General features: G+C 34.7%; 1 protein-coding gene across 1 annotated transcript in view; it reads right to left on the reverse strand.

The window, feature by feature from the left end:
* Positions 1-2362: 2362 nt before the first annotated feature.
* Positions 2363-14366, reverse strand: part of LOC128999245 (insulin-like growth factor-binding protein complex acid labile subunit) — a 133704-nt gene continuing 121700 nt past the window's right edge. The window contains exon 2 of the mRNA XM_054425645.1: positions 2363-5228. Within this exon, the coding sequence (XP_054281620.1) occupies positions 3693-5198 (1506 nt within the window). The 5' untranslated portion in view covers positions 5199-5228 and the 3' untranslated portion in view covers positions 2363-3692. The remainder of the gene's footprint in view (positions 5229-14366) is intronic.

The following is a 14366-nucleotide window of genomic DNA, read 5'->3' on the forward strand; positions in this document are numbered from 1 at the left end:
GGACTCAGTCGGTTCCTTTTAATTTTCATTTCAAACATTTTATTTCCTTTTCCGTGTCGATATTCAGGCACGATTGTGTAAAGTGTAACTCGATGGGTTTTTTTTTACCAAACGTGCTTAGGGTGACAAAAAGATCCTTATTGCTTCTTCTGGTGGATAACTATAACATAAATTAAATATGAAGGGTTGCACTTTTTGTTTCCTAAGGGATCTTAAATTTAATTTGATTTAAAATACAGTCACACCATCTTACGTTTGTGCAGGAATATTTACTGACCATCTTTGGGATAGTAAAAATATTTAATGCAAAAATTAGTACCTGTGTATTTAGGGTACTGTCTAGGTATTTTTAAGTGTTCTTTCTTTATGAGGGAGGGTTCTTCATAAATGAGATTAAAATATGTAGTTTGAGTTAAGTTATGATTTATTACAATTAATTCAATAATAACTCGTCTCGTAAATAACACAGTTTTTATTGAAATACGTTCCCAACAATGTGGAAATTAAAGTTCACAGTTTGAATTCGACATGACTTAAGGATAAACCACAGTTATGACAACAAAGTAACTGTAGAATATGTTTATAAACACTTTTGCTACTCTGCAGTTATAACGAAACAAATATGATCCAGCAATTGTTTTACACAATAAGTATTGTGGTTCATTGAAATGAATATGAAATTATATAATTTCTAGGCCTGCATAGAAGTTTTGACACATCAGCATACACGTGGGGCTAATTATATGACTTTAGTCACACGTTCTTGGTCTCCAACACTACAAACAATGACACGTGTTTATAGATTCATTGTTTGTAACTATGACTAGAATCTACAATGAGAAAAGACTCCATTGTATACCCGGACTCTGTTCTTATAAAGGGTTGAGCAGGTTATACAATTATACAATTTGTATATCTCCAAAAGGTATTTTACACCAGTCATTTTCAAACATATGCACATAACTGCTTGTATTCTATCTGTTCAAATGAAACGTAAATAAATGTATGCATAGTAGAAATTAAAATTGTATTATTAGAGTAAGACAAATGTAACGTAGTTATTAGGGTTAATATGTGGTAGTCATTGGTGGGATTGCCATGCATCCTGGTTTTTCAGGGACGGTCACCAATACTGCTAATGTCCCGGTGTCCCGAAAAGGACTTTCACAACACTTTCCAGACTCAAAATGATTCAGATAGCAAAATTGCTCTTTTAAAAAGGCAATGTAAACAACTTTTAAAAGAGCCAACACATTATATTCCTTTAGTAAGGAGTCATATTGGCTAATCTGGCCTGGTATTTAGATACTGTATTATGTATTTAAGCTTTTACAATATACATTATTTTCATATTTACGAATTTGAATTCCATTTTTGACACCCGAATACCTTAAGTGTATCCCGAATTCCAAAAATATAGTTACCCCGGTTATTGGGTATGTGGAAAAGTAGATTCACTTAATGAAAGTTGCTTTTGCATATAAAGCGAAAGCACTTCCTTGGAATTTTTGTTTTTTTGGTAGTTGGTTGGTGAATGAGTGATGACTCCAAGACCTTTTAGCAGTTATGGAAGATTTTATAGATCCTTTAATTTTTAGCTTGACAAAAGATTTTGTCCAATAAATGGACTTCATACTCTGGTTATAAAGGAGATAAATAGGATTTTGCCAGAATTATCTACAGAAGAACTCTTTAGTTATTTACTTCATGAAATAATCGTTTAGGATGTCTAGTTTTAGAATAAACAACTTAAGAGAAGCCCGAAATTTCTCCCTTAAGGAGTCTCTTAATTTCAGCTACACCTCCTTTGCTTTATCTTAAAACTTAAAAATAAGCTACTGCATTGTAAAAACCCCTGGACAGATTTTCGCTAGACAAAGACAAAGATGCTGTGTTTGTACAGAAGCTAAGTTTTATAATCCCTGTTTATATGGATTCCTATTTATCTTTTCAGTAACGAGATAGATTTAATCTCTTTGAATTAAGTCAAAGCTCCTTATATGAAGATTTTATCAAACATTTGCCTTTTAAAGGGAGCCTTGTTTTTTTTATGCTCTATAGTATTGATGCATTAAGATTTTTTGAAACAAGTACTTTAAATTAATGCTCCTTGAGTGAAGCTCATAAAATGTTGGACTTTTATACGGGGACATCACTATATACTATTCCTGATTTCTCATTGATCCAGACCAAACCCTTTTAAACATTTGTTTTAAAGATCTGTAGTATAGATGAATAACATGTATTTAAAAATTTATGAATTAGGCCTATCAAATATTCCTTCCTAAAAAAGGACTTTTTTTACAATTACTGCAAATTAAATAACAAAAAATAAAATGCAGGATTAAGAAAACAATCAAGGTTTGTACAAAGACTTTAATTCACAGTTCTATGGAATATACTTACAATAGTAACCAAACAAAACAGTGAGTAAAACATTTACAGCAATTTAAAAATCACTTCATATATTGCTTAGAGAAATAAGGCTCAAAAGGCGTTCACGTTGGTTGTACAAAAAAGTGAACAAGGTTTAGAATAAGGGGTGACTAGTTTAACCCTTGAGGTGTCCCTCCTATGACGAACCATCGTTGGAAATGGTCGACGATATATACATAACTATGTAGTTACAAACATAGAAAATAACAGACAGTCCAATACTAGGTGTAGGATTACTTCACTGTGCTTTATTCGTAGTATCACAAAATGAAAAGTTAAAGTTATTTAACTAGTAAACATTTTACTTAAATCTATATTCGTAAAATAATGTGACTGTATCTTAGAATTCCATAGCCTTAATTATGTTTCAAATACACTCATAGAAATAATGTTTTTTTAAATATAAAATAATATTTTTATGGATAAAATAAATTAAACTCAATCCAGTTTTGCAAATGTTTGTCTAAATGAGATATTTGCAATATCGTACATCAATTTATCCCTTGATAACTGAAATGTATTAACTAAATTTAATTTTACAAAGAAATAGAAGAAAAATATGTTCAGAGCACTATGTCAATAGTATTGTGCATATAGATCGAATAGTATAGTGTTTAAGTATGGTGTTTTGTTTATATGTACAATATTTTAAAAATATGTTACAGTTTATAATTTAAAATATACAAATTACGTCACGAATTTACAATAGAAATGCGTAGGAATGTGGTGAGTACAATACCTCAAGTCTTTTATCTTAGAGACCATAAAAAGATTAAATAATATAATATAATAAAGCTTTATACGACGTATTTACATAGTGGTAAACGTATTCTAAGAGTTATAATAAAACTGTACAGTAATATACATTCGCATGGCACTTACAAAAATATTTTAATCGTAACTCGAAAACAAACTATTGTAATTTTGTGTACGCAGTCTTTCGTGAAACAATCCGCTCGAGGACGTCAGTAACGTAATACACACTAGTGGTTGGAATACCCGTGAAGTAAGTGTCTGTAGGTAGATCAGCACTTGGCGGGTTACCCCTCGTAGTGGTGCCCGTGCCCGTTGGTCATGACGGCCCGAGTATGCCACTCCTGAGGGAACATATCGCCACTGATGTATGAGAAGCCGTTGACGGGTTTAGTGCCTCGCTGGCCGGACGATCCTGAACCTCGAGTTCGCCTCCCAGTATTGCTGTCCCCCGGCAGGTAGAAGATGTTGGGTGCCGAGGGGGTGGAGGCGAACAGCTCTAGCTACAGTTCAGTCGTGGGTTCGTGCTTGTAAGGCTGCGTATTACGGTAGTCCTCATCACCAGTGCAGGTCTTCTGGTACTGACACTCCTTGCTGATCTTCGGCTTTTCCCACTTAACGTTCTTCAGCGCCGACTGCATGGTCCTTCTGTAGCGATAGATCATGAAGCCGACCGCCGCCGCGAAGAACGCCGCTGTGGCGCAGACGGCTCCGATGATCACTTGTTTTCGGGTATCGTGGAGTGCGCATCCGAGGTCGTCTGGAGTTAAAGACTTTAGAGGTTTGTTTTTAAGATGACCAGGTGACGCGCACAGGACTTGACTAGTGTTTCGTGTTATCAGCAGCTCTTTCAGCCACCGTAGGTTGCAGTTGCAGGTTAAGGGGTTTTCCGATACATCGATCTTCCTTAGCTCAGGCCACGCTACCGAAGATTCAGAAAAAGTGGTGAAAGCGTTGTCTCTCAATACCAAATGCCTTAGATTAGGAAGCCCAGCGAATGCACCGTCTTCGATTGTAGTCAATCGTTTGTTATTACTGATAGTGATACTCTCGAGGTTCAAGTTGTCAGAGAGACAGCCTTTCGCTATCCTTTCCAACGCTGGGGCTCCGTTTATCTCCAGCTGGCGAAGGTTTTGCAGACCTTGGAAAGCATGGTGCTCTATCGATCTGAACTCGTTTTGACCGATCGACAGTTCTTCCACCCTGGTTAGGGAGGACATCTGTTTGGTAGGTATACTAATTAGACGATTTCCCGTTAACACTAGCTTCCTTAGAGATCCTAGGCCTCGGAATGCGTTCTCAGATATATTGACCAGACTGGCATCGCTGACGTCAAGGACAGAGAGTTTGGACAGACCTTTGAAAGCGTCGTCTGAGAGGGCGGTAAACACGTTCAGTCCGACATGGAGCTCCGCCAAACTCGCGAGGTACGGGAACGTCGGTGTCGGAACCGTCTTCAACATGTTGTCATCCAAAGACAATATCCTCAAGTTCGGCAATCCAGCAAAAGCCGTAGAGTCTATCCTCATAATTCTGTTCTGGCCAAGATCCAACTCTTCCAGCAAACTCAGAACACTGAAAAGTTTATCGGGTAAGTCCTCCAAGAAGTTTCCACGAAGGCTGAGTACTTTTAACGACTTTAATCCCAAGAACGTCGTGTTGGAAATCTGTGACATCCTGTTGTGGTTTAGGTGGAACTCTACGAGTTTCTTTTGGGCTTCAAAGCTTTTTGTTGAAAGACTGACTAGATGGTTGTGAGAAAGGTCCACGAACTGAAGTTCGCCGTAGAACTGGAACGCTGCGTCCACCGCTTTTACCCTGTTGTACTTGAGAACAAGCCTCTGAATGGCCGGGTTGAGAGTGATGGGAATGACGTCCAGATTAGCCTCTATACAGGACACTACCAGAGTCTCGTCGTCGCAGGTGCAACCTTGGGGACAGAAGGCGACGCTGGTCACTGATGACGTCAACATCGCCACGCAGGCGTACACCATTACAAGTCTGGCCATGACGTCACTATCTTCGCATGTCCGGTTCACCTGAAACAACAACGTTGTTCGTTAAAATATGTTAGAATACAGTAATAGGAGTTGTTAAAGGTGTGATAGTATTGAGATTTTATATTATTAGATATTAGATATTAGGATTTTCAGTTAAACTAAATCGATAATTTTTTGGATCACGTGTTGTATAATTTTCCAATAGCAGTCAATGCATAAACATTTTCCGGAGAAAATCGTTTGTGGAAATGCGTGGTTAATATAACTCGAACCATGATGTTGGACGGAACAACCTTTTTCCACAATGCTTATTATTAATTAACTCGATCATAGAATCGACGAAAATTATTCTTTTCTGGAAAATATTTTATACTCAAAAAATCCCCAATTGTTTACGGAATACAGGTTTTACACGTAAAACGTGTCTTAATTAATCCGAAATGTTATACATAATTCACATAAATCAACGCAATTGTCAGAGCACTGTGCATTTTGACCAAATGTTTACTTAAAAACATCTCATCATACATATACATTGGAAGCTTTGATAACAATCAGGACAGGTAAAAGGAGAAGCAGAATACAAAATTGCAGCTCAATTGCCATTGTTTTCCAAGAGTTCCTTAGAGGAGTTTTCTTTGTTCATTTGAAAAATGATGAATTTCTTAATTGACGAAATTGTGTTAAAACTTTCTATACAAAAATAAAACAATGCTACAGCCAAAGCAAGCAGACTTGTATTCTGTTCAATGTAAAATAAACTCTTAAGCATCACTTGTAACTATTGACATTATTTGAAATATTTAATGGAAATATAGTCAATATTTAAGCATTGTAAGATTCTTGGATGGTTTAGCATTTCAGGAGTTTTTTCTCAAGAATATTTTGAGCTGATAAACTAAGCTATGGGTAAAATGTACCTTACTCTCTTCAAAAACCTGTCGACTTCATAGGTGAAATTTATATTAGATTTTTGCTAGGTTAGGCGTGCATTCTAGGGTAAAATAAAATGTAGAACAGAATGTTGCAGGTATTTTAATATATCGATTAAATGGGTTTTTGCAGTTATTTTATTAGCATACAAAATAAGCATACACAAATTACCTTCGTATAGATTTTATTAATAAATATTTTCAGAACAATCAAATATTTGTTATACAAAAAGTTGTTATAAATTATAAACTTCTCATAATAAATTCTGCAGTGCGTAGTGTAACCTTGCAAAAAACATGTTAGGCACGATTCATGAAGGGCAAACACCGATGAAGAAATAAACCAGAGAACACTCAACATACCTATCTGTACCTAGGCATCTGTACAGCAGGAAGACATAAAACAGTCGGCAATATGGCGGCTAACAGCTGGGCCTTCACAATAGTGCATTTGCATAGCAGGAAACAATACCCACAATATCACGCGCCGGGCAAACTCAGCTGCATTCAACGAACCTTTTCACCTTTTTTAATTTTCTTTTATTGAAAAAGGTTAATTGAATTTCAGAAGAGACCTCGAGTCTATTACTTTTGGAAAGGTGTGCAGTTATTTTCTTTTTGTTAGGTAATCTACTTCCTACGTAGTTATAATAAATAAATGTACACTTTTTATTTATAACTACGTGCAATATTAGTCGTTCTGGGTGATTATGGCAGAGATGACGTGGTTAAAAATTCGCTAAAGTTTGCTCAGTCACATTGGTCATGGAAAAGAAACTGCCTACAACATGTGCATTAATATCCAGTTAAAACACGTACAAGAAATCAGTCGTAAGGTATTTTGAAATATCTAAAACTCTATTGGGTCAATTACGGAATCATTGGTACGATGATGATCATGAGTGAGATTTCACAATTCTTATGTATTATAAAAAAAATCCATGTTCCTAAAACTTAATACAAGTACGATTGTGTTATTGTGTAAGATAGGACTTACAAATCATGTACGCGAATTGTTATATCATACCTCCTAGTAGCCTAGTTTAAGACAAAAAGCATAGATCCTCCTTTACAAATTTGCGATTTTTATCTGCTAAATTGTTTCATATCTAGGAAAACATTGAAAGGAACGTTGGTACAGTTTGTACCAAAACGCATCAAGTTAAATAATAGTTTAACCGTCATTTAACTTAGCATACTTTGCTGTTTTACAATAAAAACCAATAATAATAGTTATACAAAATTCATTAAAAAATACCCCCGCCGCAGCAAACCTGCCGACTAAGCGAATTTCCATTTGTCTGAATCGATTTTCAGTTAAATATATTTTAATAACATTAGGTTTAACGAGTACCTAGGTTTGCTGCTACAAGGAAACTAATAGTGTGTTTTTGAGTAAAATATTGATAGCTTAGTACAAAATAAATAAATTTGCCAAGTTTGATCAAAATATATCCATAAACAAGCAAACTACAACATTTGACAATATTCTCCATAAGAATAACATGGGAATTTTAAATTTACAATTTGTTTAATTTTCTCCGTTACTAATAATCGAACAAAAACTCTTTTATATACTAAATTATTTGTTTTTTTAGGCTCTTTAAAAAGGTCTAAAGAGAAATCGGGAAATTTTGTGTTTTTAGGGTCAAAAGTCAGAAAAACCAATTTTTACCCCATAAAACCCCCCGTAAAGCCCCGTTCCCATGGTCCGATCGTGCTGGTTCGCGAACTCATTCAAGTTTATCCCGCTTTACACCTTTAAACCAAATTTCATCAAAATCGGACAAAAATTACTCAAGTTATCGCGTTCACGGACGTATATATATATATATATATATATATATATATATATATATAAGTCTATATATATATACATATATAAAAATTTGAACGAATGGTGTTTTTGGCCTCTGGGGACATCAAAATGAAAAAGTAAATCGGTCCCGGGTCTAGGTCTTACCGTGCCACCTACGGTAATTGCTACTTCCCTATAGGGAAATTCGCTAAAAATGCACAGAAATAAAATCAGTTGCATATTGATTGTGGGCGTTTCGGGCCATTGTATTCACGTTGGATTTAGAGAATAATATGTCTTTTCGGTTAGCTAATCCGTAAACAATACGGTGTTTTGGGTGCAGCGCTAACATGGGGTGAGCGGTTGGAATTTGAACGAGACTGCATTCAAATGTAAATCCACAGTGGGAATTCTATGGAACAACTGAAATAGTAATTCGGTTTGTTTTAGCTTGATTATGCTTTTGTTCTTTCATTCGTGATAACTTTTGTTTGCGATTCCCTAATTGGCAAAACTGAATCAGTTGCCTGAAGCGAATTTAATTCTTAATTTGGGTAAGATTTGTTCAAGAAATCGTCTAAGAGAACGATTGTTCTTAGTTTCTGTATATTTCAATGTCGTTCAAGATAAAATTGTTCTACTTTCAGGTATATTTTCAAAAGCAAAAGTTATTACTATAACGTATGTATATTAATTTTTGACGTCTTGTGATTACATTGTGCTGAGCTATTCTATTAGCATAAAAAACTTGTATATGCCTACACTCTTGTTAAAAGATAACTCATTATTTTGTTTACATACTAGAAGTACTGTTAAAGGTGCAAGCGTCCAGTTAAATTATCTCACGGTTTCTGAAATACAGAATTTATATTTATTACTTATTCAGTTGGGATACAAAATCCAATACAATGAAAATCTATATATTATTTTCGTTTGGCTCTTCCTTTTCTTAGCTCAACTAAAGAGAGTCGTCCAATACAGCGAGAGTTTTCAATACCTTTGAGACCTTTTTTAGTTGAGCTTAAGCTAAAAAGTGACAAGGTGATCGAACAAATGGGTAAGGGACATATCATCACAGCTACTGATAATTAAAATGAGCCTCCAAAACATAAGTCTAGAAATTTTTTAATTGTCGAGAGCGAATCAACTAGACCTGCTAGTTGTAGAGAGCTTGGGGCTTCGGAGCCCGAGGTCCTGGGTTTAAATCACGCCAATTACCAATGGATTTTATGTATGTTAAGATGCCTCAACCCTATAGGGCTAGCCTGAAGTAACGTGTAAATCAGTTCCGGTCTAGAATTTAGCGTCCTAGGATGTGAAAGTGGGACAAATAATATAATCTTCCAAACTTACTTCGCTTTTCGATAGAATAAAGATCAAATAATCCGACACAATTTACGCCTAAATATAAACAAAAAATATCACTCATCATACGATAAAACGTCCTCCGAAATCCCAAACACTTACAATCTCTAACAACAAACTGTAACCGACCTGATACATTTTACAGAGACGTAAAGAGGTAAATTGTAAGAAGGGGACGAATATCCTTCCAACTTTTAACGCCTTTTTAAAATACATTGGCCTACAAGTTGGCTGTGTCGTCAAGTTTTACGACTTTGCAGATGGCTGAGGTGATTGAATTAGCGGCCCAGCTGATGTCTTGGAGCGATAAAACAAAGGTTTACAACCCACGTGTCCCTTGCGCTTCTGAATATGTTATTTTGCGTAACCATTTACGTCATTTATTTACAATTTATTTTTATTTGTTTCTCATTCAAAACTTAATTGAATACAGTTTTTTGAACTGTACAATGTATATAATATTTAATAGGGCACGATTGTAATATGTAGAATGATTGGACAAATTCTGTTTTGGGTCGTCCCAATCAGATAACAACAATGGAGTGCATTATCAACAGAAAATGTTGCGACAGTATTAAATTTGAAAACTAATAAAAAAATAAATAAGTAAAAATTACTAAGATTAGGCATGCCATTGATTGGTAAAATAATCCATGTTCTTTAGTAAAATTAAGTGTGATTTAGCTTTTCATGGTTGTACATCTTTAAAGTTACCGTTTTACAAATTCACTTGTTATGGAATTTACTATGTTTATCATGAACGAATGTGTGTAAATTGTATATCTATAAGACAACTTCATTAACCATGGTAAAACTTTTAAAACAGTGTTAAGACACAAAAAACAAAATAGTGTCAACTCGTAAAGTAAATCGGCAACAAAAATAAAACCGCTCTGACCCATAAGGCGAAAACGTGCAACCTCTTTCCGATCAAAACAAATTGAACCCGATACTAACATTTGCGAAGACTGCAAGGTCTGAAGATTGAAACTGGGGCTGCAGAGTATAAAACACTGGAGTCATAAACTTCACGGAGTATGACTGTCATAAAACCTCCTTTGTTGAACGCCGGTTGTCTTTACCAACTGCTAATGGACAGTGGGCTATGTGCGAATGGCCATTATCTATTACTACGCCGTGGAAAATACGGCCGAAATAAAACTTGACCCAGAACTTAAAGTACCACATATACGTAATGGTGTTTCAAATAGTGGCTTCATGAATCAAAGGGTGGTCGGAGTTTTTTCAGAATTGTGAAGAAAATATCTAGCAACAGAGATAAAAGATGGATAGCTATATAGTGTTTGGGTGCTATCGTCCCAATCCACGGAGAGAAATTTGAGAAATGTTGAGGTTGAATTGATTTTTACCAGATGACATTTTACTTTAAATGAGGAGTTAACTTTTGGTAGAAGACCAGCATCGTTATTCGTTTTCTGTCGAAACGTTAAACGAGTGGAAGAACAGATGATGTAAACAAAGATTAAAAACTTATGCAACATCATTTTTAGTTTTTATATTGTTTTTGACGTACATACATTTATTTACCAATACTGTAGCATTTTCTTTGGTCCATATTGTGTAGTTCAACTTATGAGTAGAATAATTTGAAATTACTGTATTTTGATTTATAATACGAGTTTGAACTACGTAAGCTAGTTTGCATAAGATTTTTTTTAATTACTTAGATTTATAGGATGAATAGAACTCGTCATTCATCTTCAGAATTGAAGAGAATTATTTTTTATCAAAAGTGTGCTGTGCATAGGCTACATAGCTTTACATAGTAAAAATGTATTGTTGCCTTACATATATCACAAGCAAATAGTCTTTTCACACACTGTTGAAAATGTTTATAGATGCACAAACTTACTGCAAGGTTAGCAGTAACATACACTAGCAGTATTTAGAAACTTTAAACCTTTATGAATTAATTAGCAATTAATCCTTCAAACTAATTAATAATTAGGTAGAAATCGCAACTTCTTACTACAAATTAGTTAACTTAACACACAAAATAAAGTGCGTTTTATCACCACCTAAATGGTATTTTTCTTACGTTTAAGTACTAAAGACTCCAACATTGTTGCGGCGGACGTTTATTAAACAAAGCGGCATTTCACACGAGTAGTCGCCGCTAAAACAACCGGGCGTTGACCTTTTGTAAACAAAGCAGCGATCTAGCAGTTCAAGGCTCGGGTATATTTACATTACATAGGGCACGTGGATTGTATACTGTGATGACAAGGATAAATTGTGTTAGGAAATTAAAATATTTATAATAATTAGTGCTTGGTCATAAATGCCAATATCCATGGAAAATGAATGACCAATCTCCGAATTATTGACACAGTTTATTGTATATGCATATAGACAAGCCTTCGTTATAATTTATTGAAAGGTATTATAGAACTCCCGAATATTTTTCCAGTGTAAGTAAGATTACATGATTCTACTTCAGGTAAGAATTTCTGGTCGTAGGAAATTTTAAAAACACAAACACACACAAAACAATTCAGGGTTAAATCATTTGAACAATTAAACAATAATCTTACCGCAACTGTAAAACAATAGAAAATCTCAATAATTTAAGTTGATATATTTATAAAACTTCACCATAAAGAAACTTCAAAATTGTTAAACTATTGAGAAACTTTCGATGAGAAATGAAGGGTTGAAGGCAGCTCAAACATGATATTCGTGACAGGGTGCATTTTTCACATCAATTTATATGGGGTGTCAAATGTTGCTTTTAACGTTGAAATATACAACGTAAGCTCTTTGCACGACATAGGGGTAAAGGTGGCCATGGGGGGAGGGGGGAGGGGTAGCTTAGCCGGCGCGCATGAAGGTATAATTAACTAAGTAATCCGCAAGTCATTGCATCAGGGGGGACACGACATCAAAACCAAATGTAACAAGATTCCATGCATTAAAATCGCCGTTATTGTATAATTGAGTTTGTATAAAATGAGCAGTTTCAATGCTAGTTAGCATTTGTAATTAAATAGTTTTCCGGGAAAAATTCAGTTATCTTCGCTTGTATTTTAGACCACGGCGAATCTAGAGTTCAGTGTTAAGATAAAGGTTACACAACGAATGCATTACCCTACATAGATAAATGATAACGTAACAAGGTCTGCACTGTTTCAACTGTTTCAGTCCAAAATGCTTGTTGTAATGGCAAAACAAAAACACTCAAGTCTGCATAAATTGTATATAACATTTAAAAACCAAATTGAAACAAGAAATCACGCTTTACATTTTTTTCTTACATGACTCACGTAGTAGTTTATTTCACTTTTGATCCCTAAAGTTAACCATATAGAGACAAGATCAAGGATAAAAAGTTCATCCATGGCAAAATAGTGTAAACCATAATCGAGCCCTGGAATGGATCTTTCGTAACAAGTAGTAAACGATACCCTTTCATCACTATGCAAAATAATGTACAGTAGTTTCTTGGATTTAATTTTTTGTAAATCTTCCCAAAGTCCATTTATTCTATGTAAAATTGTCATACATAGACATAAAATATATTTAAAAGTCAGCTTTTATTGAAAAATATGTATTGCAATAAAATTAACCATACATCAGTGCTCCTGTTGAGCTATTAAGGAAACTTTGTTTGGGGTAAGGGAACAAGTTTTTTTGCAAACATTTTTTTGGACATAGAAAAGTATTATTTAGGACAGGCAACATACTATGTTTTGCTATATTGGAAGTCGATGCTTTTCGAATAGCTCAGCTGTACGGAAGTGAGCTATTTTTGTATATAGAGTTATGACAAATTACTATTAGTTATGGTTCTAAGAGAAGAATGTTGAATATCTGCTAAACACTGTATTTTAATTTAATCTATTGAATTTTAGACTATTTCTTAGTTTGCATTAAACGTGTTGTTGGTTTAATACGATTGTAATACACGGCAAATTATTACTGTGTAGACATATAGTAGGCTTATAAGTCTACTAAAACTACTCGATAAATTATAGTACGGTACTTGACATATTCAAACATGAACAGTAGGATTTTATAGAACGGTCCAAGTTGTTATATAGACGGTTGATACCGACCTATTTCACCGGCCATCCTCAGGCCCAGTCGAAGACTGGAGCAAATGAAAAAAGATGTAATAAGTTAAAAGTCTTATACATTGCATCCATTTCACAAGTTATCTAATAAACTACAACACTAGAGTTTAGAGTAAGGCCTAAACCACAAAGCAATAACTCAAAAGAGGCCAAAATTTAATTCCAGAAAGACCGACTTTAGAGTACTCATTTAGAACTGGAAGTTTTAACCGAGAAAAAGTTTCCAGTTTGGCATGACCCTCATTAATCTTACCCAGAAGTACACAGTAGAGCGGGATTATAAGTTTGGAACTTGCATTAATTTTTTATCTTAATTCGCTTAGGAAACATAAATTGAACTGTTCTAGTTAACTATGTAAACTTTCAGTGTGGCAATAGTTAGTGATTTATATTAAAATAGTTTATAGCTGCTAAGTTATTTTAAGTAATAATGAAATAGTGGTGTTTTTTTGTATAGTGTAAAACTGCGATAGTCAGTATTCCAAACGTCGGCAGCTTACCTCACTCACTATATATTACTGTTGAAATATACAGCACCTAATCGCTCCAAAGCGAGGGCCTTGGCAGGAATGGATAAGTGAAAATGTTGGGTTACTATCTTCAAAGACGTTATCAAAGGCATAACGGAAAACTACAAAATAAAGAGTCGAAACGGCTAGAAAAACAAGTATGAGACTTATTTTTGGGGATTAATTGTGATTTTTTAGTATCCCACTCCAAACTTTATAATATTTATTCGGGAACTTAAACAAAAGCGTCCAAATTCTTCAACACGCTTCTGAAAAGCATCTTTCAGAAGCGTTAGTTCCACGTAAAAACCCCCTAACAATGAAAATGGATTATTAGATATTCCAGAGGATCGTATGCAAGCTGATCATGTACAACCTGAGATAAGTAACTATATCTTTTAGAATCGTGATTATTGATATTTTGTTTATTATGGTCGTATTGACCAATAACCAAGATAGAAATTCTCCTATATCGGACT

The sequence above is a fragment of the Macrosteles quadrilineatus genome, unplaced genomic scaffold (assembly GCF_028750875.1).
Source record: "Macrosteles quadrilineatus isolate MER2022 unplaced genomic scaffold, UCM_ALF_1.0 Scaffold_8__2_contigs__length_117827958, whole genome shotgun sequence".
Taxonomy (NCBI): domain Eukaryota; kingdom Metazoa; phylum Arthropoda; class Insecta; order Hemiptera; family Cicadellidae; genus Macrosteles; species Macrosteles quadrilineatus.